The following is a 27,572-nucleotide window of genomic DNA, read 5'->3' on the forward strand; positions in this document are numbered from 1 at the left end:
TTGTTTAAGTGAAACAACTCAGAAAGTCAAATACCACATGTTCTCACTTTTAAGTGAGAGTTACATAATGTATACACATGGGCATAGAGTATGGACTGATAGAAATTGGAGACTTGGAAGGGGGAGAGTGAGAGGTGGTTGGGTGATGAGAAATTACTTAATGAGTACAATGTACATTATTTGTATGATGGATACATTAAAAGCCCAGACATCACTACTAAGCAGTATATCCATTTAACAAAATTGTGCTTGTACTCCTTAAATTTAATCTCCTAAGAATCCATGAACAGTAGGGATTCTCATAAGAATCCATTTTCTTTCTTTCTTTTTCTTTGAGACAAGGTCTCACTCTGTCACCCAGGCTAGAGTGCAGTGGTGCAATCACAGCTCACTGCAGCCTTGAACTCCCCGGGCTCAGCCTCTTAAGTAGCTGGGCTACAGGCGTGTGCCGCCACGCCTGGCTAATTTTTCCACTTTTTGTAGAGACGAGGGTTCACCACATTGCCCAGCCTGGTCTTGAACTCCTGGGCTCCAGCAATCAGCCTGCCTCAGCCTTCCAATGTGTTGGGATTACAGGTGTGAGCCACTGCGCCAAGCCAAGAATCCATTTTCATTCTACTTCTGTAAGTGATTTACACTTCACACAACTCTTTCCAGCATATCATCTCATTTGAATCTACACACTGATTCTGCTTGGCAGGCAGGGCAGGAATATAAGCTGCACTTAAGAGATGAAGACATAGAGGCAGAGCGAGCTTAAGTGATTTATTTATCCAAGGTTATTCTCTATCTTATCCCTGTGTATAGTTCCTTGCCAGCCCTCCCATGACATGAAGTAATGCTGTACTGTTGCATGGGAAACTCATGGATGTGTATACTCTCTGTTAGAATGAAAGCTCCCAGCAGACAACAGTCCGCTTTCTCTCTAGTTCACTGTTCTTCACAGGCACCAGCATAGTTATTTAAAGCTAGTAGGTTTAAGATAAATATTTATTTCATAAATGAATTAGCAGCCTCCTTGCTTCCAATCCTTTATTCTCTTCATAGAATTCTCCTCTTAAAATAGTCGAATCACCTCATGCCACATCATTGCAAAAATCTACTGTGGCTCACTGCTGTATAGAAGATAATTTTAAGCTCCTTAGCTTGGCATTCCAGCTCTGTCTTCAACTTCTGTTCCCCTCTGCGCCCTTAAATGCCATCCATACTCCAAAACAGCCTGCGTCACTTGCCATTAGCAGCTAACATTTATTGAACGCTTACTGTAGGCCAAGTACTGCCAAGCACTTTACGTATATTATTCTATTTAATCTTCACAAGGACTCTGTGAAATAGCCACTATTGTCTCCATTTTAATGAAAAGGGAAACTGAGGCTTAAATAACTTACCTAAGATCATGCAGCTCTTGAATGGCACACCGGGGCTTGAACCCCCACCTTTCCGCCCTCAAGTGCGTGCACTAAGTCCCACGTTAGGTTGAACTTACTCTGCCTTTACACCTTGGCTGGGGCCCATGCTTGGGTTCCTTGCTCGGGCTGGGATAACTCTTCTCTTCTCCACGTGCCTGCATCCTTGCTGTCCCTGCCTCAGTGGCCTTTCATCCAAGAGCCTTCCCATCCTACCCACTCTGGTGAGCCACTTTTTCCTCTGCAACACAATGCATTCTGATTTAAAGCAGTATTAGCTGGGCAGGAGACTGTCCTCCAGAAGGGTCTGTGAGCTCTTTTTAGGCAAATACTATAATCCATTCTTTTAAAAATTTTTGTAAAAATTATTTTTAAATTGAATAATTGCACATATTCAGTAATAATTGTACATGTTCATGGAGATACATGGTGATGTTTCAATACATATAATGGTGAATAAATGAGAGTAGTTAGCATATTCATCATCTAAATTTTTATCATCTTTTTGTGTTAGGAACATTTAACTTCCTGCTAGCTATTTGAAACTACATAATACGTTGCTGTTAACTATAGTCATCCTACAGTGATGTAGGATACTAGAACTGATTCCTCCTACCTGATAGGATTTTGTATCCTTTAACAAACCTCTCCCTATCCCTCTCCTCTAAAATCAGCATCCCAGTCCCAACTTACAATTGGTGTTCAGTGACTCTTAGACAACTCAGGATGAAGTTTAGTGATGATGTTATTATTATTAAGGAAATAGCCACAAGGGGGCAGTACCAACGGGTCTTAGAATGGATTGCCCTCCCTGTTCCACCTGGGAGAGGGATGTTCTGCTCCAAAGACCCTCCCAACTCGCACGATGGCCCTGAGGGGCAGAGGAACCAAGGTCCAATATAATGAAGTGTGCACAACCAAAAGGTAAACAACAATGGGAAGCGTGGGAGGAAAATTGGAAGAAAGTTAGAAAAAAACCCAATTTTTTGGAAGCTCTTGAAAACTTTTGGAGTTTTAAAAACGTTCAGATGATATATGGATTATAGTTTTTATCCTGCAGAGTGTTATTTGGTTTTCTTCATACAATATTTATATCTTTAGTTCCCTAAACATAATTTTGTTAGCAGACTAAGAAACACATAACACATTTCGTGTTATTGAAGAAAACTCACAGTTCCATAAAGAGGGCTAAAAATGATTAATGCTATTTTCTACTGTGCTTCCTTAAATTTTCTATTGTTCTTTCTCTGCCTTCCTCCTAATTGTTGTTTGTGGAGATTGTAAGTTATATCTTCACTCATTGTTATTGCTGTTTTGCCTGTTTTTTTTTTTTTTTTTCCCTAGTTAAAAAGGAGATACGTTCTTTTCTAGCCCTAATGGAACCTGCAGCTAATTCTGGCAAAAGATGGAGCAGGGCTGGGGGGAGAAGGATGGAGAAGGGCCACAGAGTATTGACGGGCCTTACGGGCCTGTGCTCAAAAATTCACGGGATTCGTGGGATTCAAGACCGGGCATAGTGGCTCACACCTGCAATCCCAGCACTTTGGGAGGCCTAAGTGGGCAGATCGCTTGAGCCCAAGAGTTCAAGACCAGCCTGACCAATGTGGCGAAACCCCGTCTCTACTAAAAATACAAAAATTAGCCTGGCTTGGTGGCGGGTGCCTGTAATCCCAGCTACTCTGGAGGCTGAGGCAGGAGAATCATTTGAACCCAGGAAGTGGAGGTTGCAGTGAGCCGAGATCGCACCACTGCATTCCAGCCTGAGTAGCAGAGTGAGACTCTATCTCAAAAAAATAAATAAATAAGAAAAATTCATGGATTCACCCATATCGAGGGTTGGAAAATAAAAGGATTTTGAGAAGTCTTTCTGAGGGAAAGACTTTTCAGGGGACCTTTTAGGAAGGCCTGGAATAGCTTCACGAGTGAAGAGAAACTTCAGTAAGATCCCATGGAAGGCTTGACATGTGTTCCCGAAGCTGAGGGGTACCGTGGACCGCTCTGTGATGCCTACGTGGAAAATTCCAAGGCAGGAGAGAGTGTGTTTCCTGCTGCTGCAGTGCTAAGAGTGAAGGGCAGGCTGCCTCTGCCCTGGGCTTGGGCTTCATTCCCGGAGTTTGCAGGGGCCCAGATTTTCTGCATGTTTCCCGGAGACCGGCCATGAGCCACACATAAGAGCATCCCTAGCTGCCACCCACCGCCTACTGCACAGCCTCCCCAGCCACCACCCACCACCCAAAACCCTCAGCCTCCCCAGCCGCCACCCACCACCCAACCCTCAGCCTCCCCAGCCGCCACCCACCACCCAATCCTCAGCCTCCCCAGCCGCCACCCACCACCCAATCCTCAGCCTCCCCAGCCGCCACCCACCACCCAACCCTCAGCCTCCCCAACCGCCACCCACCACCCAAAACCCTCAGCCTCCCCAGCTGCCACCCACCACCCAACCCTCAGCCTCCCCAGCCACCACCCACCACACAGCATCCCCAGCTGCCACCCACCACCCAACCCTCAGCCTCCCCAGTCGCCACCCACCACCCACTGCACAGCATCCCCAGCTGCCACCCACCACTCACTGCATAGCATCCCTAGCTGCTGTCCACTACCCACTCTCCATCCCCAGTTGTGACAACCAAAAGGGTCTTCAGGCATTGCCAAATGTCCTGTAGATGTCAAAATTACCCCCGCTTGAGAGTAGCTGCCTTTGAGGGAACTGCGTATCACACCCAAAAGAATAGGCCCCCCAGTTAGGGCTACTTTTGATGATAGGAGACCACTTGGGGGCCTGGTAAATGCACCAGCTGCTGACTCCTGTCGTGGCACAGGAAATTAGAATGACACCCTGTGTGAGGGCAGCCTTCCCCAGATGGCAGCAAGGCACTGGTTTGGACTGAATGTGTGCTCCCCAAGTTCATATGTGAAAGCTCTGACCCCTACTGTGGCTGGATTGAGAGATAGGGTCTGTAAGGAAGTACATGAGGTTATAAGGGTGGGGCCCTAATCTAATAGGACTATGGCCTTATAGGAAAAGAAAGACACACCCAGGTGTGCGGTGTCTGTCCTTATGCCTGGAGGAAAGGCTGATTAAGGACACGGTGAGAAGGTGGCCTTCTACAAGCCAGGAAGAGAGGCCTCACGGGACATCCATCCTGCCAGACCTCGATCTTGGACTTCCAGCCTCCAGAACTGTGAGGAGGAAATCGGTGTCTGTTGTTGAAGACACTGTGTGTGGCACACTGCTCGGGGGCCCCAGCTCTGAGATGGCACTGGATGCGCATCTGTGACACCAGAGGCAGGCCCCAGGGGTCCCTGGCACCACGAGTAGCCGTGCCTCAAGGTGATGTGTGCCCACTCTATTGGATGCCATGTGTCCCACCAAAACCAGATGGGAGGGCTCTTGTGTTCTTTGTAAGAAAAATGAATGGCTAATATTGACATTTACAACCAACCCTTCAACTGGCCAGCCTAGTTAGACCCTGCAACCTCCTCTGCAGCCTAAGCCTCCCCAACGCTGCAGTCACCAACCTCCCTTCTCTCTTCACGGGAACCTCTGTAGGAATGTCAAGGAATGGAATATGCTGGTTGGTTGATTTTGAAAAAACAAACAGTATTAAACTTGTTGGGGGGTGTGTCCAAAATTTTGTGTTGAAAAATCTTTTTAAAGTTATGCATTCATTTTTAAATAAACATGCTTGTTAACTGAGTATTTTGCGGGTTCAGCATTTTCATCCTGAGCATCATTTGTCTATAGGATGATTGGACTGTAGATGAATACAGTATAGAAGTCTTAATGGAATATGGACACATTCCAGAATGTCCCTGGGATATTGTTTTCACGGTATCTGTTATTAGCTTGTTTTCTTGGCATTTTGGCTTTTTTTCTTCTAAAACCGGAGGAAAGGAGGAAAAGCAGCTGTCCTGGCCAAGTATCTGTGTGTGAAATGAGGTTGTCGTGTCCGTCTGCTTGTGTTTAGCACCATCGTGTTTAGTCTTAGGGCCCTGACAATAGACGGATAGCAGCAGGGCAGCAGAAGGCTTCTTGTTAGTCCCTTTAGGGGACGTGAATTGTCGGGCAAAGAATATGAAAGCTCTTGGGATCTCCCTCAGAAAATGGAGGGGCTGGTTCTTGTGTGCTTTAGAAGAATCCGATTCAGCCCAAGAGGCACTCCCTGGAGTCAGGGCTGTGCTGTGAGCCACACATGCGGACTTCTTTTTCTTGTTTTTTTTTTTTTTTTTTTTTTTTTTTTGAGATAGAGTCTCACTCTGTCACCCAGGCTGGAGTGCAGTGGCGTAACCTCGGCTTACTGAAACCCGGGTTCAAGCCATTCTTCAGCCTCAGCCTCCTGAGTAGCCGGGATTACAGGGTGAGCCAACATGCCTGGCTAATTTTTGTATTTTTAGTAGAGACGGGGTTTTGCCATACTGGCAAGGCTGGTCTCGAACTCCTGACCTCAGGCGATCCACCCACCTTGGCCTGCCAAAGTGCTGAGATTACAGGTGTGAGCCACCATGCTCGGCCCACACATGTGGACTTCTTTCCGTCCAGGCGTCACTGCTCTCTCCAGTGCTGTCTCCTCTAGCCTGGAACACTCCTGTGTGGGAGCCTCCAAATTGTTCTCCCTGCACACAGGCTCACCTCACCTCATCATTTTACGGGAGACAGTTCTGATGATTGTTCTAGAATCCCTACCTGGTCTTGTTACTTTTTTTTTTTTTTTTTTTTGAGACAGGGTCTTGCTCTGTCACCCAGGCTGGAGTGCGATGGCGCGATCTTGGCTCAGTGCAACCTCTGCTCCTGGATTCAAGAGATTCTTGTGCCTCAGCCTCCTGAGTAGCTGGGACTACAGGTGTTACAGGAAAGGGGTCCCAATAAAGACCCCAAGAGAGAGTCCTTGGATCTGATGTAAGAAAGAATTCAGGGCGAATCCACAAAGCAAAAGCAAGTTTATTAAGAAAGTAAAGTGGTGAAAGAACGGCTACTCCATAGACAGAGTAGGGTGTTCCCAAAAGTACGAGGAGGAACGTGTCCACCCGAAGTACAATACTCATTTATATATAGGATAAAAACAGATCATGGGGAGATGTGCTCTTCTATAAGGGTTTCTGATGAAGGATTAATTTTCTTAATTACTATATGTTGCAAGAATCAATATTATTATCTTTAAAGCAAAATTAGGAATGTTTTTGTTCTCAAGATATCAGGATATCAGGACACTCTGATTCATCTAGTCTACTGTAGATGAATACACCTACTGTATTCATCTACAGTACAATCATCCTATAGACATCCTATAGACCAAAGTCTGCGTGTGTTTATTAAACATCAATCTGTTCCCTTAACCATAAACATCTGGAGGCTAGGAATACCTAACTTCCTAAGAATGCGGCCCAGCAGTCGCAGCCTCATTTTCCTAGCCCTCATTCAAGAGGCAATCACTGTGGTTCAAACACCTCTGACACAGGCTCATGCCACCATACCCGGCTAATTTTTTGCATTTTTAGTAGAGATGGGGTTTCACCATGTTGGCCTTGAACTCCTGACCTCAAGTGATCCGCCACCTCAGCCTCCAAAGTGCTGCAATTACAGGTGCTTGCCACCCTGCCAGGCTAATTTTTGTCTTTTTAGTAGAGACAGAGTTTTTCCATGTGGCCCAGGCTGGTCTCGAAGTCCCGACCTCAAGTGAGCCTCCTGCTTTGGCCTCCCAAAGTGCTGGGATTACAGGCATCAGCCACCATGCCCAGCCTGGTCTTGTTACTTCTTAAACCTCCCTAAGGGCCTCTCAGTGTTTTCAGATTAAAATTCAAGCTCCTCTAAAGAGACTGCATATTGTGTGACTATAGGAAATATCCAGAAAAGGGAAAACGACGGAAACAGAAAGTAGATCTGTGGTAGCTGGGGTGAAAGCAGGGAGGAGGGGATTAAATGTGCATGAAGAACATAATGAGCCCTCATCTCAAAAAAAAAATTTTTTTTAACTAGCTGTTTGTGGTGGTGCGTGCCTGTGGTCCCAGCTACTCAGGAGGCTGAGGCGGGAGGGTTGCTTGAGCCTGGGAGTTCAAGGCCGCACTGAGCTATGATTGTGCCCCTGAACTCCAGCCTGGGACACAGAGAGACACCTTGTCTCTGAAATTAATAAGTACATAATTTAAAAAATGTGCATGAAGGGTCTTAAAGGAGTAATGAGATGCTCTAAAACTGATTTATGGTGATGGTAACTTTACCTTAAATTCATTGAGTTACACAATAAGGGTGAATTGTATGATACGCAAAATTTTAAAAAATTCAAGCGTGTTAACATAGCTTCCCAGTGCTCTGGGATACAGTTCCTGTCCACCTGCTTGAGCTCCATCCTGCCCATGCTCCTCTTATTCTGGATACAATACTGACCCTGCTTAAATCCTTGAAGGGACCATGTTTTTCCCCAGCTCTACCGGCAAACACCTGCTGCATCCTTCCTTCCTCACAACATTCTTCCCCTGCCTGTCAGCCCCCTGTGTTTAGCACCATCGTGTTTAGCACCCTGCCCTAAATCTGGCTGGGACCCTTCAGAGCTCAGCTTTCCCAAGGATGGATTCTCTCATCCACCAACAGGAGGTCCTAACCCTGTTCTGTGCTCCCGTAATATACTTGAAGTTTCTCTTTTGTGCTGCTCATTACGTTTTGCTGTAATTATTTTATTTATTTATTTTGATTTTTATTTATTTATTCATTTAGATGGAGTTTCACTCTTCTTGCCCAGGGTAGAATACAATGCACGATCTTGGCTCACTGCAACTTCCGCCTCCTGGGTTCAAGCAATTCTCCTGCCTCAGCATCCCAAGTAGCTGGGATTACAGGCATGCACCACCACACCTGACTAATTTTGTATTTTTAGTAGAGACGGGGTTTCTCCATGTTGGTCAGGCTGGTTTCGAACTCCCGACCTCAGGTGATCCGCCCACCTTGGCCTTCCAAAGTGCTGGGATTACAGGCGTGAGCCACCGCGCCCGGTCTTATTTTTTATTTTTATTTTTTCCCCCCTGAGACGGAGTCTTGCTCTGTCACCTAGGCTGGAATGCAGTGGCATGATCTCGGCTCATGGCAACCCCTGCCTCCTGGGTTCAAGTGATTCTCCTGCCTCAGCCTCCTGAGTAGCTGGGATTACAGGCAGCCACCACCAGGCCTGGCTAATTTTTGTATTTTTAGTAGAGATGAGTTCTAACCATGTTGGCCAGGCTGGTCTCGAACTCCTGACCTCATGTGATCCACCCACCTTGGCCTCCCAAAGTGCTGGGATTACAGGTGTGAGCCACTGCGCCTGGCCTATTTTGCTGTAATTGTTTATTTAATGTCTGTCTTCCTTGCCAGTTTATAAACCCATATATAGTTTTCACAGTGATATTCCCAGGGCCCCGAGTGGTTTCTGCTGCATAGTAGGGTGTTAGAAATATTAATTGCATAAATAATACAGGAATGAGGTGCAGAGTCCGAAGGACCAGGCAGCTCTTCTTCCAAGAGAACATAGATTTATTTGGAACCCAGAGTTGCTCGACTGAAGGCACATTGGGATCACCCCCAAAGATGGCATGAAAGGGGTGAGAGAGTGGGGGTGGCCACAGCAGGGACATGGCACAGAGATGACAGGGCTGATGACACGAAGCTCAGGAAGGGGGCAGTGTGAAGGGAAGGAGGAAACTCAGGAGGCTGTGGGATCCTAGTGACTTAAACTCTCTAGTCATCTTCTTTTTATTTAACCTATGAAAAGATGGCATAATTTATAGTCTCCCCCAGCTCAAATGTCCTGCCATCCCAGTCATCCTACTAGATGGGTGCTTCAACATCAGACCCACCTGGGATGTGTATTAAACGTGCAGACTCCTGGGCATCGTCAGAATATCTGGGAGTGGGACTTGGAGATCTGGAGATCTACGTCGTAACGTGCTCTTGGGTGATTTTTTGTAATGCAAGTTAATGAGAGCATGGGGACTGCGTCTACCTTGTTCACATGTGTATCCCAAAAACCTAGCCTAGTCCGGGGCAGGGATGAGCAACTCAGTATATCTTGATGGGTAAATAAATGAATGAATGAACTCTATAGTCACAGAAATGTGTATATTTGGTTTTGACCAAGGCAAAAAAGGAAGAGGGATGCTGCCTCGCTATAGTCTTCCATTGCTGTCTTCACCCTCCTGGGCCAATTTCCCCATTGGCAAGCTACAGGGCTGTCGGACTGAGTACGCCACAGGACTTCTTCCTGCCTTAATAATCAAGAGCACCATGAATCGGTGCTTTCGGTTTCTCTTTGCCTGCCTTCCTGCAAGGGGGGAAAGAATCAAGATGAAAATCAACGACAACCCAGAGATTTGTTGTCAGTTTTAATAGGAGGAGTGGAGTCAGAGTTTAGAGAAATGTAGAAAAAGACCTTTTACTTTTTGCTGGAACATGATATGGTTTGTGCATGGCACATACATATTAAAAAAATAGAGGTATCACATTTCACAGTCACATGACCGAACAGCATCTGGGTTGTACTACGTGCTGTGCCTAAGCTGGAGGGCAGCTCTACCCTGGGACCAGCCTGAGGTACTCAGCGATTTACAGAAAGAGGAAACCACTCAGGACACAGCTCTCTGGTGCTGGAATTTCAGTCGTTCAATGAGGTATACAAACATGGTTCTGCGTTGGCTATCTGCATGATGGACCAGATTCAGGACCTGCTTGGGACATCATCCCATCTTCCACCTGTTCTGGGAAGAGGAAGCATCAACTCAGATGTAAGCAGAGACTGGAGTATTTCTCTCTATTCTTCTGGCCTTGTCCCAAACATTCCTCTCTTTGGAGTTTTTCTGGGAGGTAGCAGAATGAGTGGCTGGTTCCTTCAGGGGACAAACAAGTATTAGAGACCCACTTTATAGACACAGGCATGGTAAGTGGCAGAGAATGCTTCCTCAGTGACAGCTGACCCAGAGTCTTTGAGGAAAAACATTGGGATAGAAGGATGAAGGAGTTTTCTTTCTTTCTTTTTTTTTTTTTTTTTTGAGACGGAGTCTCGCTCTGTCGCCCAGGCTGGAGTGCAGTGGTGCAACCTCAGCTCACTACAAGCTCCGCCTCCCGGGTTCACGCCATTCTCCTGCCTCAGCCTCCCAAGTAGTTGGGACTACAGGTGCCCGCCACCACGCCCAGCTAATTTTTTTTTGTATTTTTAGTAGAGACGGGGTCTCACGATGTTAGCCAGGATGGTCTCGATCTCCTGACCTTGTGATCCGCCCATCTCGGCCTCCCAAAGTGCTGGGATTACAGGCGTGAGCCACCATGCCCGGCCAGTGAAGGAGTTTTCTAGCTTGTGTCCACATGAAAGGGGCAGAAGGAGATAGAGGACAGAGGGGAGATCCTCGTGTCTTGCAGCACATTGGTAGATGTGCATTTAGTAGATATGTTTGCACCAGTGATTGCTGCACAGGACGGGCGAAGGCAGTGGACTTCAACAGGGGGAGAGAGGAGAACTATAGCTCATGGACTCTCCTATTTCTTTTTTCTGTCAGGACTTGCATAGAACAAGAACTTGAAGGGTCTCAGGTCTAGGACAAGAAAGTGGCCCAGCGCCAGCATTGAAGGAGAATCGCAAACTGGCCAGTACAGGACGACGGTCACGAGAGAATCTGAGGCCTGGGTTTCTGGGCAGGAGAGGTATCTATATGTCTAAAGAGGAGAGAGGTGTGGCCGGGCGCGGTGGCTCACGCCTGTAATCCCAGCACTTTGGGAGGCTGAGGCGGGCGGATCACGAGGTCAGGAGATCGAGACCATCCTGGCTAACACGGTGAAACCCCGTCTCTACTAAAAATACAAAATATTAGCTGGGCGTGGTGGTGGGCGCCTGTAGTCCCAGCTACTCGGGAGGCTGAGGCAGGAGAACGGTGTGAACCCTGGAGGCGGAGCTTGCAGTGAGCCAAGATCCCGCCACTGCACTCCAGCCTGGGTGACAGAGCAAGACTCCATCTTAAAAAAAAACAAAAAAAAAAAAAGAGGAGAGAGGTTTGTACCCTGAATCAGAAGGCAGAAGAAAATGTTCTTTTTGTTAGGTCATAGACTGGCCCTGACCAAGGGCTTGGCATGTGTATTAGGGCACTGTGGGATGTGGCAGCAGAGGGGAAGGCTGTGGAGGATAATGGTAGGGTGTTAATTAGAAAATTACATGCTGCTTTCCAGAGAGGTTCAAAAATGTATGGGAAGTGGGAAGGGAAGGGGTGTTACAAGGCAGTGAATGATGAAACAAACATAATCAACAGCTTGAACAAGGCATTTGGAGTTTTCTGGTTTCCTATGAGGTTCATCCATTGCCCTGAAAATGGTGGAGGTTTTACAGGGAGCCTGAGGCTCCCCCATTGCTTCTAAGCTAACCTCTACAGCTGCAGCTGAGAAGTGTATCTTGAAGGGTGTGCAGATATGCTGCTCTCCTCTTTATTATTTGCTCTTGAAGAGAGAATAAAACAGCCTCTTGGCTCTTGGAACTCCAAGTTTGCATGGAGCTGCCAAAGAAGATTCAGGATGAAAGAGAGGTGAATTAGCTACAAAACTCTAGAAATCAGGCTCATTGCTCAGCACTTGGGGGATGGAGGGCCCAAGTCTTAGTACATCCTCATTGGGAAAGTGGGGTACACTCTGGTTCCCCTGCATATAGCAGTGTCTTCTGCAGCCTTTGGGAGCCAATGAGCCTGACAACTGAATTCAGGACTCAGTGGACATGTGACCAGATAGGAAACAACTCTCCATGCCCAGGCACAGAAACGGAAGCTGGAGAGAAGGGACTGAAATGCGTCCTGCTGATCTTACTCTGGTCTTGTCCCTTAGCTCACTTCTGTAGATGGGGATTGACTTTTCTTAAGCCTAAGTCACTTACAGGAAAACAGGAAGCCCTTGAGAGAATTCCTTTGCATGGGAAGAATTTTAAAGAGTCACCCACACATACCTGCATCCAAAGGTGGTATTCAAAATACTTAGCAACCAGCTAGGTGTCGTGGCACATGCCTGTAATCCCAACAGTTTGGGAGGCTGAGGCGGGTGGATTGCTTGAGCACAGGCGTTCAAGACCAGCCTGGCCAATATGGCAAAACCCTATTTCTCCAAAAATAAATACAAAAATTAGCTGGACCTGTAGTCCCAGCTACTTGGGAGGCTGAGGAAGGAGAATCGCTTGAGCCTGGGAGGTGGAGGTTACAGTGAGCCGAGATCACACCACTGCACTCCAGCCCGGGCGACAGAGCGAGACCCTGTCACAAACAAACAACCCCCAAATACTTAGCAATTCATACAGCATGAGCCCTGGTACCAGTTAGACAGACACCCAGACCCTCATATCCAGTGCGGGTGCAACTGCCATGCAGTGGCTCAGTATCATGCGTGCTTGATCGTAGGCATTTCGTAGCTTCTCCTTCTCCCTCCTAGCATGAAAAATGAAAGTGGACATTTGGGGAAATGCCTTGCCAGGATTTGAGCAAGGTTATGATCCTCTAGAGAGATGAAGGACAGGGCTGGCAGCCCAAGGCTTTGGAGACTTTCTTGAAGATGGCTCCTCTCATGCCATGTGAGCTGAAAGATCTTGGAAAAAAGGAAAGTATGCTATGGGACCTAAAACTTCTTTCTCCTTTTTTCTCTGGATCACAGTCATGCCGTCCACCAGCCATCCCACATTCCAAGCTCCACTAGGAACTGATATGCACCTCAGGCTTGGGGTGCCTGCATTTCTGATGGACCCTGTTCAAGAGACTGATTGCACTGGACAAGACTCCCTAAAAAACAGTGGAGAGTTTTATCCCCGCCTCCAAGCAGACCTGCACTTCAACCTTCCACGGAATCAAGATGGACCAGTTTTCTCCCTTTTCTACCACATCCAAGGGTCTGCCGTGTGCACACGTGCTCTGGGGCTTCTACAGTTTCTTCCATCTTCATGTACCTGGGTGTGGCCTTTTCCTCCTCACCCACCACATGTCCTTCCTGACATTTGCAGGGCACAGGAGGTGGCCAGTAAGGTGTCTCCCCCTTTGATTGCCAACTTCCCATCTTCAGCTGAGAATCCCTCAACCCAGATCTATCTATAGATGGATGCAACTGCAAATAGCAAGGTATGTTGAAGATGAAGGTATTTGCAACAGATGAGGGATTGTCTTGCAGGCCGGGGCCCCTGAGAGTCGCAGAGGGCGTCAGGTCATTTTGTAACTTGATGGTCCACATATGCCAAAAATATCTGCGCTCTGATGCGGCTCTCTCTGGTTTCAGATTTAGGAACATTCCAATGGTTCAGGAATCCGAAGGCTCCAGGCAGACAACATTTATAGTCACTTGGGGGAACCTCTGCTTTAAATATTCTCAAAGGACAGGAGACAAGAAGGCATTGTGCAGCAAGGAGCTGCTTCAGCTTGGCTGCTTGACTCCATGGGATTATCACTCTCTTCTACTGCAGGGAGGGAGAGAGCACAAACTCTGGAGGTCACGGTGCCCATTCTGCTGCATCCAGGCACAATGCGTATGTGAGATGAGGATGAGCAAGAAGGAAGTGAGGGTATCAGATGAGAACCTGGGTGCGTTTCCTGGACATAGTTGGAGAGGAATTACCATCTGTAGTCCAAAGCCTCTCTACTTCCTTCACGCCCTATTTTGTCCCCCTACCCCTCGCCAAAGAGGTTGCCATTATTAGGATCCTTGTCATCTGAGGTTAAAATAAGACCAGTTCAAAGTGAGGAAACGTTATGGGCAGGCAGCCTGGCCCCTGCTTGTTCTTGGAGCCACACGCAGCCTGAGTTCTCCAGGCAGAGTGGCTCTCCTAGAACATCCAGTCCCTTCTGCTGCCTCCGCAAGCCTTCCTCAGCTGCCCTAGATGCTGCTCTACCCCTTTTCTCCAAGAAGGGAACCGCTTCTCCCCCAGCTTCCCTGACAGTTCATCCCAGTGTCCCCAGAGCCCTCACTGGCAGGAAGCTTGAAGTGCCTGATCACTCTCTTTCTGGTTTGCAGTTCAGCCTCACACCCTCTCACTCTGCCGTCTCTGCACTTTGAGGACAGCTGCTCCCTGCTGACCTGTGCAACCCCTGTAGTTAGTGGCCTCTGAATGGAAAGATGATTGGAAAGAGGCAGAATGGGAGCACACATCAATCCTGCTGGTTTGACAAGTGACATTCTTACAGGCAGATTCCTGCAGCGATGATGCTAGGAGAAAGAAACCTGATGCTTTGAAATGCCATTGCTCTGAGAATGTATATAAAGCTGTATGGATGTACGACAATGCACACAAAGTCCTACCCTGGCCTTGTCCTGTGCACACGGTCACATTCCACAAGTGTCACCGATACCTTCTCTCCTCGAGGGAGGTCAGAGCATGGGATAAATTGCCATTCTAAAGTTGCTGATTGCAGCCGTCGTTTGAATGGGCTGCAGGCCGTGGGGTCCAGTGGCCGAGGGAAACAACTGGGGTCTCCCCAAGCACAAGATGAGCCTGATTCAGAAGCCGTGGAAGGCAAGGGGTATTATTCGCTTGCGCAAAATTCCAATAGAACAGATGCTGCTTTAAATCTGAGCCTTCTTTCGTGGGTCCTTATATCCTGGGAAGGAAATGAGTGACAGTCATGATCGGGGACACCTTGCTGCCCCGCTTTACCCGTCCGTATTTGCTCAGGGCGATGTAGGTCCCTCGGTACAAGTCTGACTCATAGGCGTTGTAATTGTTGGGCAGGAGGGTTTCTCTGAACTTGCATTCTTCTTGGAAGCTGGGCTGTGAAAGACATGGGCAAACAGCAGAGACTGCGTTAGAAATGAGGAGTGCTGCAGATGCCAGCTGGGCCGCAGAGAGTAGGCCCCTCTGCCAGGTGCCCTTCCCTTCTCTTTGTGAGACAACCACCGTGAGGTCTGAGCATCCTGGGTGAACAGAATGGTGAAAGGTTAGGATGGGAAGAGGCTGCAGGCTCTCATGGTTTCCTCTCACCTTCCCTCCTTTACGATAAGGAAACCAAGGCCCAGGGACACAGGGGATGGTTTGTGCCACATGGGGTAGAGCTGAGGCTCTACCACTCAGGTCTGACTTCCAGAGTAGTTTCTACTAAGTCCCTAGATGGTAACTTATTCCATTCAAAGAACAGACCAGGAAATGACACAAGCTGTTTTCTCAAGTTCACTGTGAGAGGGAGTCTACTGGAGCAGGGATGAGAGCCCAGGGTGCTATTTCGTGACTTTTCTACTTCCTAATTGTGTGACCTTGGGCAGGTTCCTCCCCTTTCAGCCTCAGTTCTCTTTTCTGCAGACTGTGTGTGGTGGGGGAAGAAGGAGAGGTGGTTGGTGGAGAGGGAGGAGGCACAAGTGATCTCTTAAGCCCTTTCCAGCACTGCCTGTCTCTTTCTTTCTGCTTTTGGTTCCTCAGTCTGTCTTTCCTGGTTTAAGTCCCAAGTTTTCTATCCCTCAAAAAGGCCCATTCTCAGTTTTGACTTTGAGTCTAGAAGAGGTCTGGTATGTCCTAGACCAGGGGTCCCCAACCCCCAGGCTGCAGACCCATACCAGTCGTGGCCCATACCAGTGCAAGACCTGGGCTGTACAGCAGGAGGTGAGCTGTGGGTGAGCGAAGCTTCATTTGTTTTCCAGCCACTCCCTATTGCTTGCATGACCACCTGAGCTCCGCCTCCTGTCAGATCAGCAGTGGCATTAGATTCTCATAGGAGCAAGAACCCTTTTATGAACTTTGCATGTGAGGGATCTTGGTTGCCTGCTCCTTCTGAGAATCTAACTAATGCCTGATGATCTGAGGTGGAACAGTTTCATCCCCAAACCGTCCCCCCATGTCCCCATCACTCACCCTGTCCATGGAAATAGTCTTCCATGAAACTGGTCCCTGGTGCCAAAAAGGCTGGGGACTGCTGTCCAAGACAATCATAGTTTTCCAGGGACATGCATGAACAGAAATGGTGAGGAGCAGGAATTTTTATGGGGAAAAGGACCTGGTTCCCAATGTGACAGGTGACGCCAAGGAGCCTGGGACCAACAAAAAAATGGTCTTTTCCATGCTAATTTTGTAGAGTGTGTGTGGACCACCTGTTCAGAACATGAACGCTGGACTTCCTGTCAGTCTCACATGCACAAATTCATTCCCAGTATATCACCCCAAGTCCTCCTCTTTCCTCTGCAACCTGCCTGGGTGGCTGCCCTAAGGGAGTATGCGGGGATTTCCTGCTCTTGTGGGGAAGCAGCTGGGTCAGGGCTAGAAGAACAGAGAGCGAGGTGGGAGCCAGAGACCTGGGATCTACTCTTGAAAAGAAATATAGAATGAGAAATGGGTGGAGGATAACTTCTGACTCCTTCTTGCTTGAGTATAAAAAAAAAACCCGCTCGATGGCTACTGGGCTTTGCCAGAGGTGTCCTCTGACCTTCTGTAAAGGAATCGTACTGCTAGTGTCCCATCTTGCTGGCAGTTTAGCTGGACGAGAACCTCTTGCTGTTCTGAAGGGCTGGTTAGTAGCTTGTTCCTCAGGGCCCCAAGACTCCCAGAGCCCTTTCAGTGGACCTCTCTGGCAACATTTAGAATAGCCATACTTTCTTTCCCAATAGGCTCCAAGATCCCGGAGATGAGGACTGTGTCTTGCTTGGTACATGATGCTGAGTGGATGGTGGTTTAATAGCAACAACATGGCTGGTTTCAGTGGCTCACACCTGTAATCCAGTACTTTGGGAGGCCAAGGCAGGAGGATCACTTGAGCCCAGGAGTTTGAGAGGAACCTAGGCAACATAGCAAGACCTTGTCTCTACAAAAGCTTAAAAAAAAAATAAAAATTAAAAAAAAAAGGGCAGGTATGGTGGTGCATGCCTGTAGTCCCAGCTACTCTGGAGGCTGAGGTGGGAGAATCGCTTGAGGTCGAGGCTGCAGTGAGCCATGATCGCTCCACTGTACTCCAGCGTGGGTGACAGAGTGAGGCCGTGTCTCAAGAATAAATAAATAAGTAAATAAGGACAGCACTGAAACATAAGGAGACCCCTGCATGGGTGGCTCTTTCAACGTGATGTGAGCGTGGGCGAGAGGACAGCCTTGCCTATGGGAACGTGGTGAAACTCCCCTCATACATTTTCCCCATCTTCTCCTCTCACGCTTGCAGCTTATTTACAAAGCACTTTCACGGATGTTAACTTGCTTGAGATAAATGTGAAGGCGTTCACCAGCCATGTCAACAGGTTAATGCCACACCAGGGGGATGGGTTTTTCATAAGCTTTCCTGTTTTCCTCGTTAGGATGCTCAGTGAACATTTGTGGAATGGATGAATGAAGGGATGTCCTAAAGGTAAAAATGATGAACTAATCAATGTAGGTCAAGAACGTATTTGTGCCACAGCTTTGAGGTTAGACTGATGACAATAGCCTCTTACTTAGCTACGTGAGCCTGGGGAAATCGTTTAACCTCTAAAGCTTCAATTCCCTCATCTGTGAAGTAAGAACAGTAAGAAGAATTGTGTCATAGAACTGGAGTAAGCATTAATTGAAAGAATGCATGGAAAGTCCTGGGAACAATGCTTGCTATACGGTAGAATTAAAAACAAATTATTAGTAGTAGTATTCTTCTCCAAGTAAATCATGAACTACTTTACATTAAAAGCCTCAAAAGACTGCCTTACTCTGGATCACCAGTCCCATAAGACTTGCTGTGGGTTACTGGACAATTTAGCTTTTAAGCTCTGTGGTTTTTGACGGAGTGCCTGGGAGACAGTGAGCTTGCATGGAAGAGCAGGAAGCGAGAGGAAAGGCAGAGGCTGACACTGGCTCTGAACCACGGCCCCTCATTAGGAGCCTCTCTGGACCCTGGTTTCCTGCCCTGTGCACAGGACTTCAGTCGTTGGTGGGCAAGCTTGGGAGAAGCAGCACCAGGAAAAATTCACCTCAGAACTGAGTGAAACATTCCAAGTAAAGCTACACTAATGAGAAGTCCAGTACATGTCAATGAACAAAATAGAGTCCGGCAGTAGATCCCAACACATACATGGATGTAAAATGAAATGAATCTGAAATGAATATAAAGTAAAAGTGTTATTTTAAATCACTAGAGGAAACATGGTGTTGGAACAACTGAATGGGATTTTATTATAATGATAATAAAGTTTGATGTGTATGACTTTATCCCTTACATCAAAATAAATTCCAAAAGGAGCAAAGATTCAAATGTAAAAAAAAGAACCATTAAAATCCAGAAAAAGTTTTTTAATAAACTTAGAATGAGGAACATCTTTCTAAGCAGGACAAAAAAAATTAAAGCCATTTAAAAAAAGTAATAAATTAGTCTTCTACTTGAAAAATATTACCTTAAATAAAATAAGAACAGAAATGGCAAACTGGATGAAAATACGTACAATACACATATGTCAAAGAGTACATTTTGTTACTATATTCAGAACCCTAAACTCACTGGAGAATGAACAACATTTATAAAACAGAAAATTCCCAGGAAAGGAACTATCAATGGCATTTGAGCAGAAGAGAATATGCCTAATAAGAGAAATATAAGTTATAACCGTGAGATCCCATTTTTAGTGGCCAGATTTCAAAGAGAAAAGCGTTTGACACTATGCTCTCATTAGTGACAGCACAGAAACGAGGAATTCTCATGTAATGTCCTCTGACGTGTATACTGTTATAATCTCTACAAAGAGCAATTTGGCAGCATCTACCAGAATAGAGGATGAATATAGCAACTGATCAGCAATTCCACTCCTAGAAATTTATCTTACTGATATGTTCCCACACAGGCACAAAAGTTACTACAGCATTAAATAACAAAAGACCAAAAACAACGTATCTATTAAGAGAGGAGTAACTGAGGTGGCTCATGCCTGTAATCCCAGCACTTTGGGAGGCCAAGGTGGGTGGATCACGAGGTCAGGAGATTGAGACCATCCTGGTCAACATGGTGAAACCGTGTCTCTACCAAAATACAACAAATTAGCTGGGTATGGTGGTGCACGCCTGTAGTCCCAGCTACTTGGTAGGCTAAGGCAAGGGTATCTCTTGGACCGGGGAGGCGGAGATTGCAGTGAGCCAAGACCGCACTTCAGCCTGGTGACAGAGCGAGACTCTGTCTCAAAAAAAAAAAAAAAAAAAGAGAGGAGTAACTAACTCAATTATGGTAGATCTACATGATGGAATTCTATAAGCCTTGAAAAGATAAGAAGCCTCTCTGTACTGACATGAAATGGCCTCAAAGATACATTGCTAAGTGAAGACACAAGGTTTGAAAAAGTGTTAGCATACTATGCTCCTGTTTGTGTGATTTTAAAAAGATGATACCGGTGCATGCATGTGTGCGTTAGCTATTTCTGGAATGATATACTGGAATGAAACACTGGTAACTGTGGCTGCCTCTAGGGAGGAACTCAGTGGCTTCAAGACAATGGTAGGAGTGAGACTTTCCATAGAATATTCTTTGATACTTTTTTCTCCTTAAAACATGTTCATGTATTACCTAGTCAAGTACGTAAATTATTTAAAGTGGGAAGGGAATTTAGGGTAGCAGATGGGCCAGGAAACGGAGCAAGAAAACATTTTGATCAGAAACTGGTGGTCTCCTCCTTGTTGGGTCACAGCCCCTCTCCACCCACCAGCCTTCCCCCTGTTCTAACTTTGTATGTCCCTGGAGAGTAACCCGCCCAGTCAGTTCCAGAGAATTTATTTCTGATCTGGATGGTGGTTAAGGGAGAGGTTTCATGTGTTGTTTGCAAGCTCTAGTGAGGAAATGAAATCTTGAGGTGGAGGAAGGGGAAGTGGGAGGAACTGAGTGACTTGGACAAGAAACTCTCAAGCCATTGCCCACGTCCCCATGCCTAGAATGTGTCCATTTGAGAACCCAGCCTCTCCTAAATGTCTGGATCTCCTAAAACGTGATTGTTTAAGCGTGCATGACCGTGGATGTGTAGATTGTACTTTGCTTCTCTGGTCATTCGATTTTGGATCATTCAAATCCACTCCCCCTCAACAGACACACTTTTTTTTTCTTTTTCTTTTTTTTTAAGTTTACTACTTTTTTTTTTCTTTCCATTCTGCCCTTTTCTCTAACCTGTCTCATATCCCTGGACTTCCCCAGAATCCTGTACAAAACTGAAGTGAAAAAAGACAACTAGTAGATGAAGCTTGTGTTAGAAGCCCTAACCTTCCCCTTGCTGCTCTCTCTCCTCCACACTCAGCACCCACATCCGTGGGGTTTGGGAGGCCAGGAGGCCTGTGGCATGAAGGAGAGATAATGCATTTTCCCTGAATGCTTCAGGCTGATGGGATTTTCCCGCTGCCCAGAGTGATGCTCAAGACCCAGCCCCTTAATTCGTCTTCATCAGAGCCCTGAGCTTTGAGTTTTCATGGCTTGGGAATGTTGGCCCCCAGCTCTGGTGAAGAATGCACTCAAGTCAAGTGAATGCCATGTTCATAAAAGCAGCTACCGTATATGATTACTTGAACAAATGAAAATCATTCCACTGGGTCACATTTCCTGAGCCTGCCGGGCTCAAGCCCCAGCATGACAATGTCTTCAATTCCATGAGGTCTACTCAGACTTATGTGTGTTTGGCACTCACTATGGAGAAGGGCATTTCGCAGAGGAGCAAGCATATCCATGGGGTAGAAGTGCCCCAAAAGTGTGAGGCGGACAAGACAGCCACCCTCTTGCCTTTAGAGCTAAGTCACTTGGACCAATGAGGATCTAATCCTGCCTTTAAACATCTTCATCCTGTGACCGCTGGGGCCATTTGTCCCTGTTCCTCCTGGGAGTGTGTGTTGGATGGAGAAGGGTGGGGTGGAAGGATGTGGGCAAGAAGGAAAAATAAACCAACTCTTTGTCCTAAGACTTTCTTCTGCAGCCCCTGACTGCTTCTTTTCCTGTCTTTAGCTGAAATATTGTCAGCTCTGAAGATGCCTGCATTTTCCAACCCTTTTTCCCAGCACACAATTGCACTGTTGATTTAAGAATGTTGGAAAGTGTTTTCACCAGGTGTTTCATTCTTCTCACTCCAGTGCAGCTCTTTGTAGCAGGTGGGGATTTGTATGCAGAGCCTCAGGCCCTGCATAAGGGCACGTGCCTCCCGCTGCTCTCCAGCCCCATCTCCCAGCACTTCCTCATGGTGGGTGTCCTTCGCCCCATTCCCTCAGGAGTGCTGTTTTCTGCTAGCGTGGCAGCTGAGCCAAGGCAAGGCTGGTCCTCCCAGCCTTGTAATGCCCCAGATAATAATGTAATGCCCCAGATAATAATCAAAGGTCTCTGCAGGAAATCATTTTTGTCCTTTGCACATTGTCATACTGTTGATGAAAAGGATGTAAATGCGGTTCTTCTTAGTAAAACTGAGATCACTTGAAAGCATAACCGAATTGCTGGTATCTTTTTACTAGTATATATTTTTCTAAACTAAAGGATTCTAATAGAACCACTGTCAGGTGGAGATCCTTGATATTTTGTTTTCTGAATTTCAAAGGGGACCAAAGGGGCTAGAACTCACTGATTTCTGCCTCATCCTCAGAGAGCAGAGATCCAGGCCCAGAGAAGTTCAGTGACGTTGCCCAAAGTAAGATGAGTAGCTGGAGGGTAGGTTGGCCAGGAACTGGAACTCGGGTCACAGAGCCCTGAGACAGGGCTGCACACAGCTGTGGCTGGACGTGTGACCCTGGAGACCAGGTGTCCGCAGCCGCACAGGGAGGATGAAGATCAAATGCACTTCCTAGGGGTGCTGTGAGATCATGCTCGTAAAGCCCTCTGCAGCCTGTGAATCCTAGCACAAGGAGTAGGCTAGTGCTCAGGGCAGGGCAGCTGTTTATATTGTCTAAAGGGGGGCCTGGCAAACTGCCCTGAGCCTCCACACCCCTCTTTCCAGGAGACAGACATGTGTGAAGCCACTTCTAGCCAGGTTTCCTTGGCCCTTATTCTCTGCCCATGAGTCGAGTCGTTGCCTTGTTCCCCTCACCAACACCTCAGCCCCAGCCCAGTTTCCCTCCCCCACCCATGAGAAATCCCATGTAGTGGCAGTAGCAGCTGAGCCTGGGAGATGAGGCAGCTCCGGGGGCTTAAAAGGAAATAGTGTGAATGAAATCATCACCCAGCAGGAGTCTTCCTGGCTCCGGGGATCAGTTGGCAATTGTTTTTTTAGACTGTGATAACGGCCTCCGAGGGGCAGAGAGGGAGGGGTAGAAGTTGCTCAGGAGCATCTGGTCCTGAGCCACACAAAACATCAGGTGCCCCAGGCTTGGGACACAGCTGTCCAGCCCCACTCTCTGTGTGCAGGCCCGGCTGGCCCTGAGGTCCAGGGAGGAGAATCTCCCTCCCTGGAGAAGATGCTCTTTGGCCAAATGCTACTGAGGGTGAAGGTAGGAGGGGTGGGAGGGCAGAGGTGAAGGGCGCCGGGTCTTTTCCCAGAAGTTTTCCGTTCTCCTGGACTCTGCTTATTTAGTGAGCCCAGCAGTTCATCAGCCTGCTTAACCCCCTTTAAAGTCATCAGCCAGTAATGGTGCTGCAGAGTGAGGGCTGGGGGTGGGGTGGGGGGTTTCAGGCATTAGGAGTCGGCCTCCTTTCCTTTTTGCTATTCTGAATGCTCTTCCCCGCTTTGTGGCTCTTTCTCTGATGGTTAAATCTTATATTCCCTTCCCCAGCCTTTCCCAGCTTCTCCTTCCAGGGCCAAGAGATTTAAAGTGGGAAGTGGGTAAATTTCCTCTATATTTGTGCATTTTCTCCTTCCCACAATTAAATTCCTTTCTGGGTAGGAAGAAAAAACTAATAAGTAGTTGGTTGATAAAGGTGACAAGGAGAAAGAAGAGTTTATGAAATTTATGCTTTCTCCCAGGAGATTTACTTGCTAAAACGTCCCTTGCTTGCATGGAGTCCCACAGCCAACAGCCCAAATTCCTAGCTCTCCCGACCCTATGGGATTCTGGGCATTATGCAGGCTGGAAAGAAGGGGTTCTTTGGGATGCCCCACCCTACAGAGGGGAAACCTGCTCCACCAAAACATGGGTTGGTCCCAGGCCTCTTCCTGTCCTCGCCATCACTTTTCCAGAGAGCGGTAACAAGGATATGTCTCTTCTGTCTCATCTCACCAGGTTCTGGTGAACCAGAGCTGTCCAGCTCTCAGGTTCAGTGTAACATGGGCAGTGGGTGGTCCCCTGCCCTCCAGAGGCCATGTAGCCTGCTGACCCCCAAGCCTGCCTGTTCCTCAGAAACACCTGGCAAATTTAAAATACAAAAGCAAACGGATTTCCAGGCCCACATCCCAGCTCTGTTGAATAAGAATCTCCTAGGTAGGTACCTGGAAATCCATACTTTTAACAAGCTTCCAAGCTGATAGAGATGCAGACTGTCCACAGACCCGTGTGAGAGACCCACTGATTGTAATACATGCCGTATGTCCACATAAACCAACCCAGACTGAGAGATGTTAGCACTAAAGATTATGGGGTAGAGGCAACCTGGTGAACCCGTTCTTGTATTTCATAGACCTCCTCTGTTGGGACAACTCCCCTGGGACCCAGTGCCAGTCCTGGATCTATTTCTTCACATCCCAGTCCTCAGTTTATCCTCCAAGGGGCAGTAGATCAGCCCTCCACACCCTCCCCATAAATAACTTTGATATTTTTTGAGGCCTGCTCTGAGTTCTTCCTTTTTAGCTTGCTTATTTCTGTCAAAGGAACTCTCCATTTCTTTAGCCTCATAGGGATGTTTGCCCAGCCATATTTTGTAATAAGCCAAATGATGGGCTGAGGGCTGCAGGAACGAGTAGGTCAGTGAGAGCAGAGGCTTTGGTCATGTGCTTAGAAACTGGTTGCATTAACCCAAGTGCCAGCATTGGCGCTCCCAGGGGTGACCTATGGGGGTGGGGATGGGAACGGGTGGGACTGGAACCAGCCTAAAGTGTATAATGGGTAGCCTGCTTCTCTAGCTTATGCGATCGGAGACCAGAGGATTGAAAACCCTAGCGCAGAATCTCAGCACACTGATGAGGATGAAAATAGCCTCCCATTCCACTCCTCCTGCTGCGCACGAGGCTGGGGCGTCTTGCAGGGCGCGTGTCATGGAGCAGCACACCCAGGCAGAGAGACAGGCTTGCTCCCGGGGCCTCGCCAGTGCAGGGAATCACACCTGCCCACAAGCCTGGATGCCAGAATGCGGGTTTCCCTCTGGCCCACAGGCTCCCTGAGCTGTGGTTTCTGTTTAATCACACAGGCTCCATCCGGCAGGTGGGAACAGAAGAAGCACGGGCCAGGGCAGAGGACAATCACCCATGAGGCAGAAGAAGCACAAGCTGCAAGGCCCCTCCCTCTCACAGGCTCCTTTCACAGCCTTTCCTTTCCCATTTAGATAGTCACTTCTCTACTCAGGATTTCATATTATTTTCTTCAACTGTGTAAGCATCAAGCCTTGTAAACCTGGCACTTCCCCGGCCTGGTGAACTCACCGTTGCGTACAATCTTCCTTTACTGTTCATGGCAATGAAGAGGGCACTTCTCACTCCAAAGAGACTCACCACGCCTCGCTCCACGGTGGAAATTTCCAGCAGGCCTGACAAGGAAAGGGGGGCCACATTACCTAAGGCTCATGCAAATCAGAGTGGGAACCTGAGCCGACAAGGGCATCTCAGTCCATCCCCCTTCTCCTAGAAAGCCAGACTCTCCATCACCCCATCCATGATCCCTCTAACTCTAGGAGACCCTGGCTGCTGGACTCATCAAGTGCTGCCATTGTGCTGTTAAAAATCCAGTTCTGCAAGGGAAAGTTCTGATATCAGAGTTAGGGACTGCAATGACCACTTAGCTATCTATTTAAGATGAGCTTTGAATCTGGGCTTTCACTGACATAATTACTTGAGGTCGTTGACTTGAGTAAAAAAATAAATTCTGATTATTATTATTCTTAATGTGTACTCTACATGTTTCAACAAATCTCAACCCACTTAATCTTGAAAACACAGCAGCCACACCATGGCTGATGACTTTCTTGGATCCTGCAGCCCTCATCCTTTCTTGGATAGGAGACTAACCATACAGCAAGCTGACAACTTGCAGGATAAGAACCTGGGGACAGAGGGAGACCATTGAAATAAAAAGAAAGGATGTGCTTCAGTTGGACATTTTGCAATTGAATTTCCTCTTTCCCCAAGAAAGAAGCTGAATAAAAATGAGCTTGTGTCAAATTTGATCCAAGTCTACTAACTGATTCTCCCTACCCCTGCCTTGGGGGCTTCCCAGACTAATGGTTCCTAGTGGTCTTACAAGGCGTCAGATGGGCCAGTAATGCTGAAATAGTTAGTGCCACTGAGGATCTAACCGAGGCGATGGCAAAGAACACCAGGGTGCTTGGACCCCAGTATACTGAGCCTGCACCCAGGCAGGGTCTCATGGAATCATCTAAGTGGTGAGCAGCATTTCTACCCCCTTTATTGTGCATCCTGTCCACTAGAGCAGGGCCCCTTCACCTTTTAGCCCTGCATGAGCCCAAACCCCCAAGCATCCCGACTGGCTGCAGCTGGCACTCACTGTAGGGGTTCTCCTCGTGGGTCCCGCTGATCCGGCCGTCGGGGAGCACCTGGAGGTGAAAGCCGATGCCCACGTTGCAGTAAAGCCTCCGCTGCCGCTTGATCCCCACCAAATAGCCACTTTCCCAGTTCACCCCGGCAATCTCTCCAGCTAGCCCGGCGCGAGACCTGGACAGCAGGGTGCCCCAGCCCCTCGAGTCCAGCAGCGTGTTGTTGGCACGGGTGCCTGCAGGCGAGGGCACCACCATGCCCACTAGGATGCCTAGGAAGACGAGAGCCCACAGCGTGCCCTGCAGACGTCCTGCTCCCCGGGACATAGTGATGAACAGCCTCTGTCCCAGGGCCATCCACCTTGCCTCTCAGGCACGTGGTCAGAATTAATGGCCCTAAAAATACCGCCCTTCTTGTTTTTCTCCCTCCGGCATGGCGGCAGGGGCTTATTTTTGGAAGGCAGATGAAGGCTGCTGACATGAAACCAAAGCCTCCATCGGGCACTCGGGTTGAGAGCAGAGGGACCCAAGCTGAGCCGTGGCCGGTAGAGACCATGGCTCGGGGACGCTCTCTAGCTCACCCGCTTGCTCCGTCCCGAGTTGATGATATTTGATTTGACCTATCTTTATAGTTGCTTCAGCAGCCCGGCCCTCCCCTCCACCCATCATCACCCTGACGTCAACCCGCCCAGCTCACTTATCCAGGGCTGTAACATTAACCTGCTCTTGGGCCTGGCTGCCTCCCCAGACCCCCATCACCCTCCACACTCCCTAGGGGTTCTGGGAGCCACTGTCATTCCAACTATGAGGCAGGAATGAAGTGAGCAGGGAGCATCTCTGGGGGAGGGGGGAGCTGGCTGGGGGCCCAGGGAAAGAGAGAAGCGAGAGGCCACCCAGGACCCATATTGGGCAGAAGTTCTTTGCCTGGCAGCACTGGCTTCCTTATTTAGAGGGCAATAGGTAGAGGCAGGGATGGGAAAAGGCTCGTGGTAGTGATGACCGTAGCCTGCAAGTCACTCTTGAGATCTTTTCATGGAAACAGCTCATGGTGGAGGGGAACACTGAAAGGCCAAACCCTTTCAGCAGGAGGGCACAGACATTCTCAGGGGGTGGGGATGGGGGTTGTTCAGGGAGCTTTAAGATTGTGGAGGGAAGGAGGGCAAGGGCAAGGTTTGCCTGCTTACTGTCCTGGTCCTGACGTTCACCTGGGGTGGAAGTTGTGTCTGGCCTTTGACATAGCCCCCTGGCCATTCTCCTCCCTGGATTTATCCCTGGCATGTGACTGATATTATTCCCATTTCACAGATGAAGAAGTTGAGGCTTAGAGAGGTTAAATGACCTGCCCGAGTTATCACAGCTAATAAGTAGCAAAGCCAGAACTTCTAAGGTCTGCCTGAGTCTAAAGCCTGTGTATGTCTAATGCTTGCAGTAGAAGTTGGCTGGCCCATAGAGTCTGTTTAGCTCCTTAAATGCCAATAGCACATCATAGAGTTATTTCAGTAGCATAAAATGATTCATTTGTTAAAAAAACTTGAGTGTCTTTGATGTACATGGGAACTTCTGTATTTGCAGATAACTTTTGCTGGGCTGATATTACACTCAGAAACTAGTAAAAATATTTCTGCCAGGAAGTTATTCCTACACTCATTTTTCTTATTCCCATATTACTTTTAAATAGATTACATGTCT

General features: G+C 47.8%; 1 protein-coding gene and 1 long non-coding RNA gene across 2 annotated transcripts; one reads left to right on the top strand and one right to left on the bottom strand.

Moving 5' to 3' along the window:
- The first annotated feature begins 9,699 nt into the window (after positions 1–9,699).
- LOC129009968 (uncharacterized) lies at positions 9,700–15,312 on the top strand. Its single transcript, XR_008492892.1, has 3 exons — positions 9,700–10,157; positions 13,045–13,502; positions 14,389–15,312. It is a non-coding gene; the product is annotated as an uncharacterized LOC129009968 (long non-coding RNA).
- On the bottom strand, positions 14,897–26,485 carry FGF6 (fibroblast growth factor 6). The gene is made up of 3 exons (XM_054443566.1): positions 25,895–26,485; positions 24,817–24,920; positions 14,897–15,142 (listed from the first exon to the last, which is right to left on the bottom strand). Exons 1-3 carry the CDS (start codon positions 26,238–26,240, stop codon positions 14,966–14,968), a joined length of 627 nt encoding a protein of 208 aa, XP_054299541.1. The 5' UTR covers positions 26,241–26,485; the 3' UTR covers positions 14,897–14,965.
- Between the last annotated feature and the right edge of the window lie 1,087 nt (positions 26,486–27,572).

The sequence above is a fragment of the Pongo pygmaeus genome, chromosome 10 (assembly GCF_028885625.2).
Source record: "Pongo pygmaeus isolate AG05252 chromosome 10, NHGRI_mPonPyg2-v2.0_pri, whole genome shotgun sequence".
NCBI lineage: Eukaryota > Metazoa > Chordata > Mammalia > Primates > Hominidae > Pongo > Pongo pygmaeus.

Coding starts and splice junctions, on each gene's coding strand:
- FGF6 (XM_054443566.1), bottom strand. CDS start 26,240: ATGGCCCTGGGACAGAGGCTGTTCATCACTATGTCCCGGGGAGCAGGA. Junction 24,921..25,894: donor CCACGAGGAGAACCCCTACA/GTGAGTGCCAGC, acceptor TTTCCTTGTCAG/GCCTGCTGGAAATTTCCACC. Junction 15,143..24,816: donor AAGGAAGATTGTACGCAACG/GTGAGTTCACCA, acceptor TGTCTTTCACAG/CCCAGCTTCCAAGAAGAATG.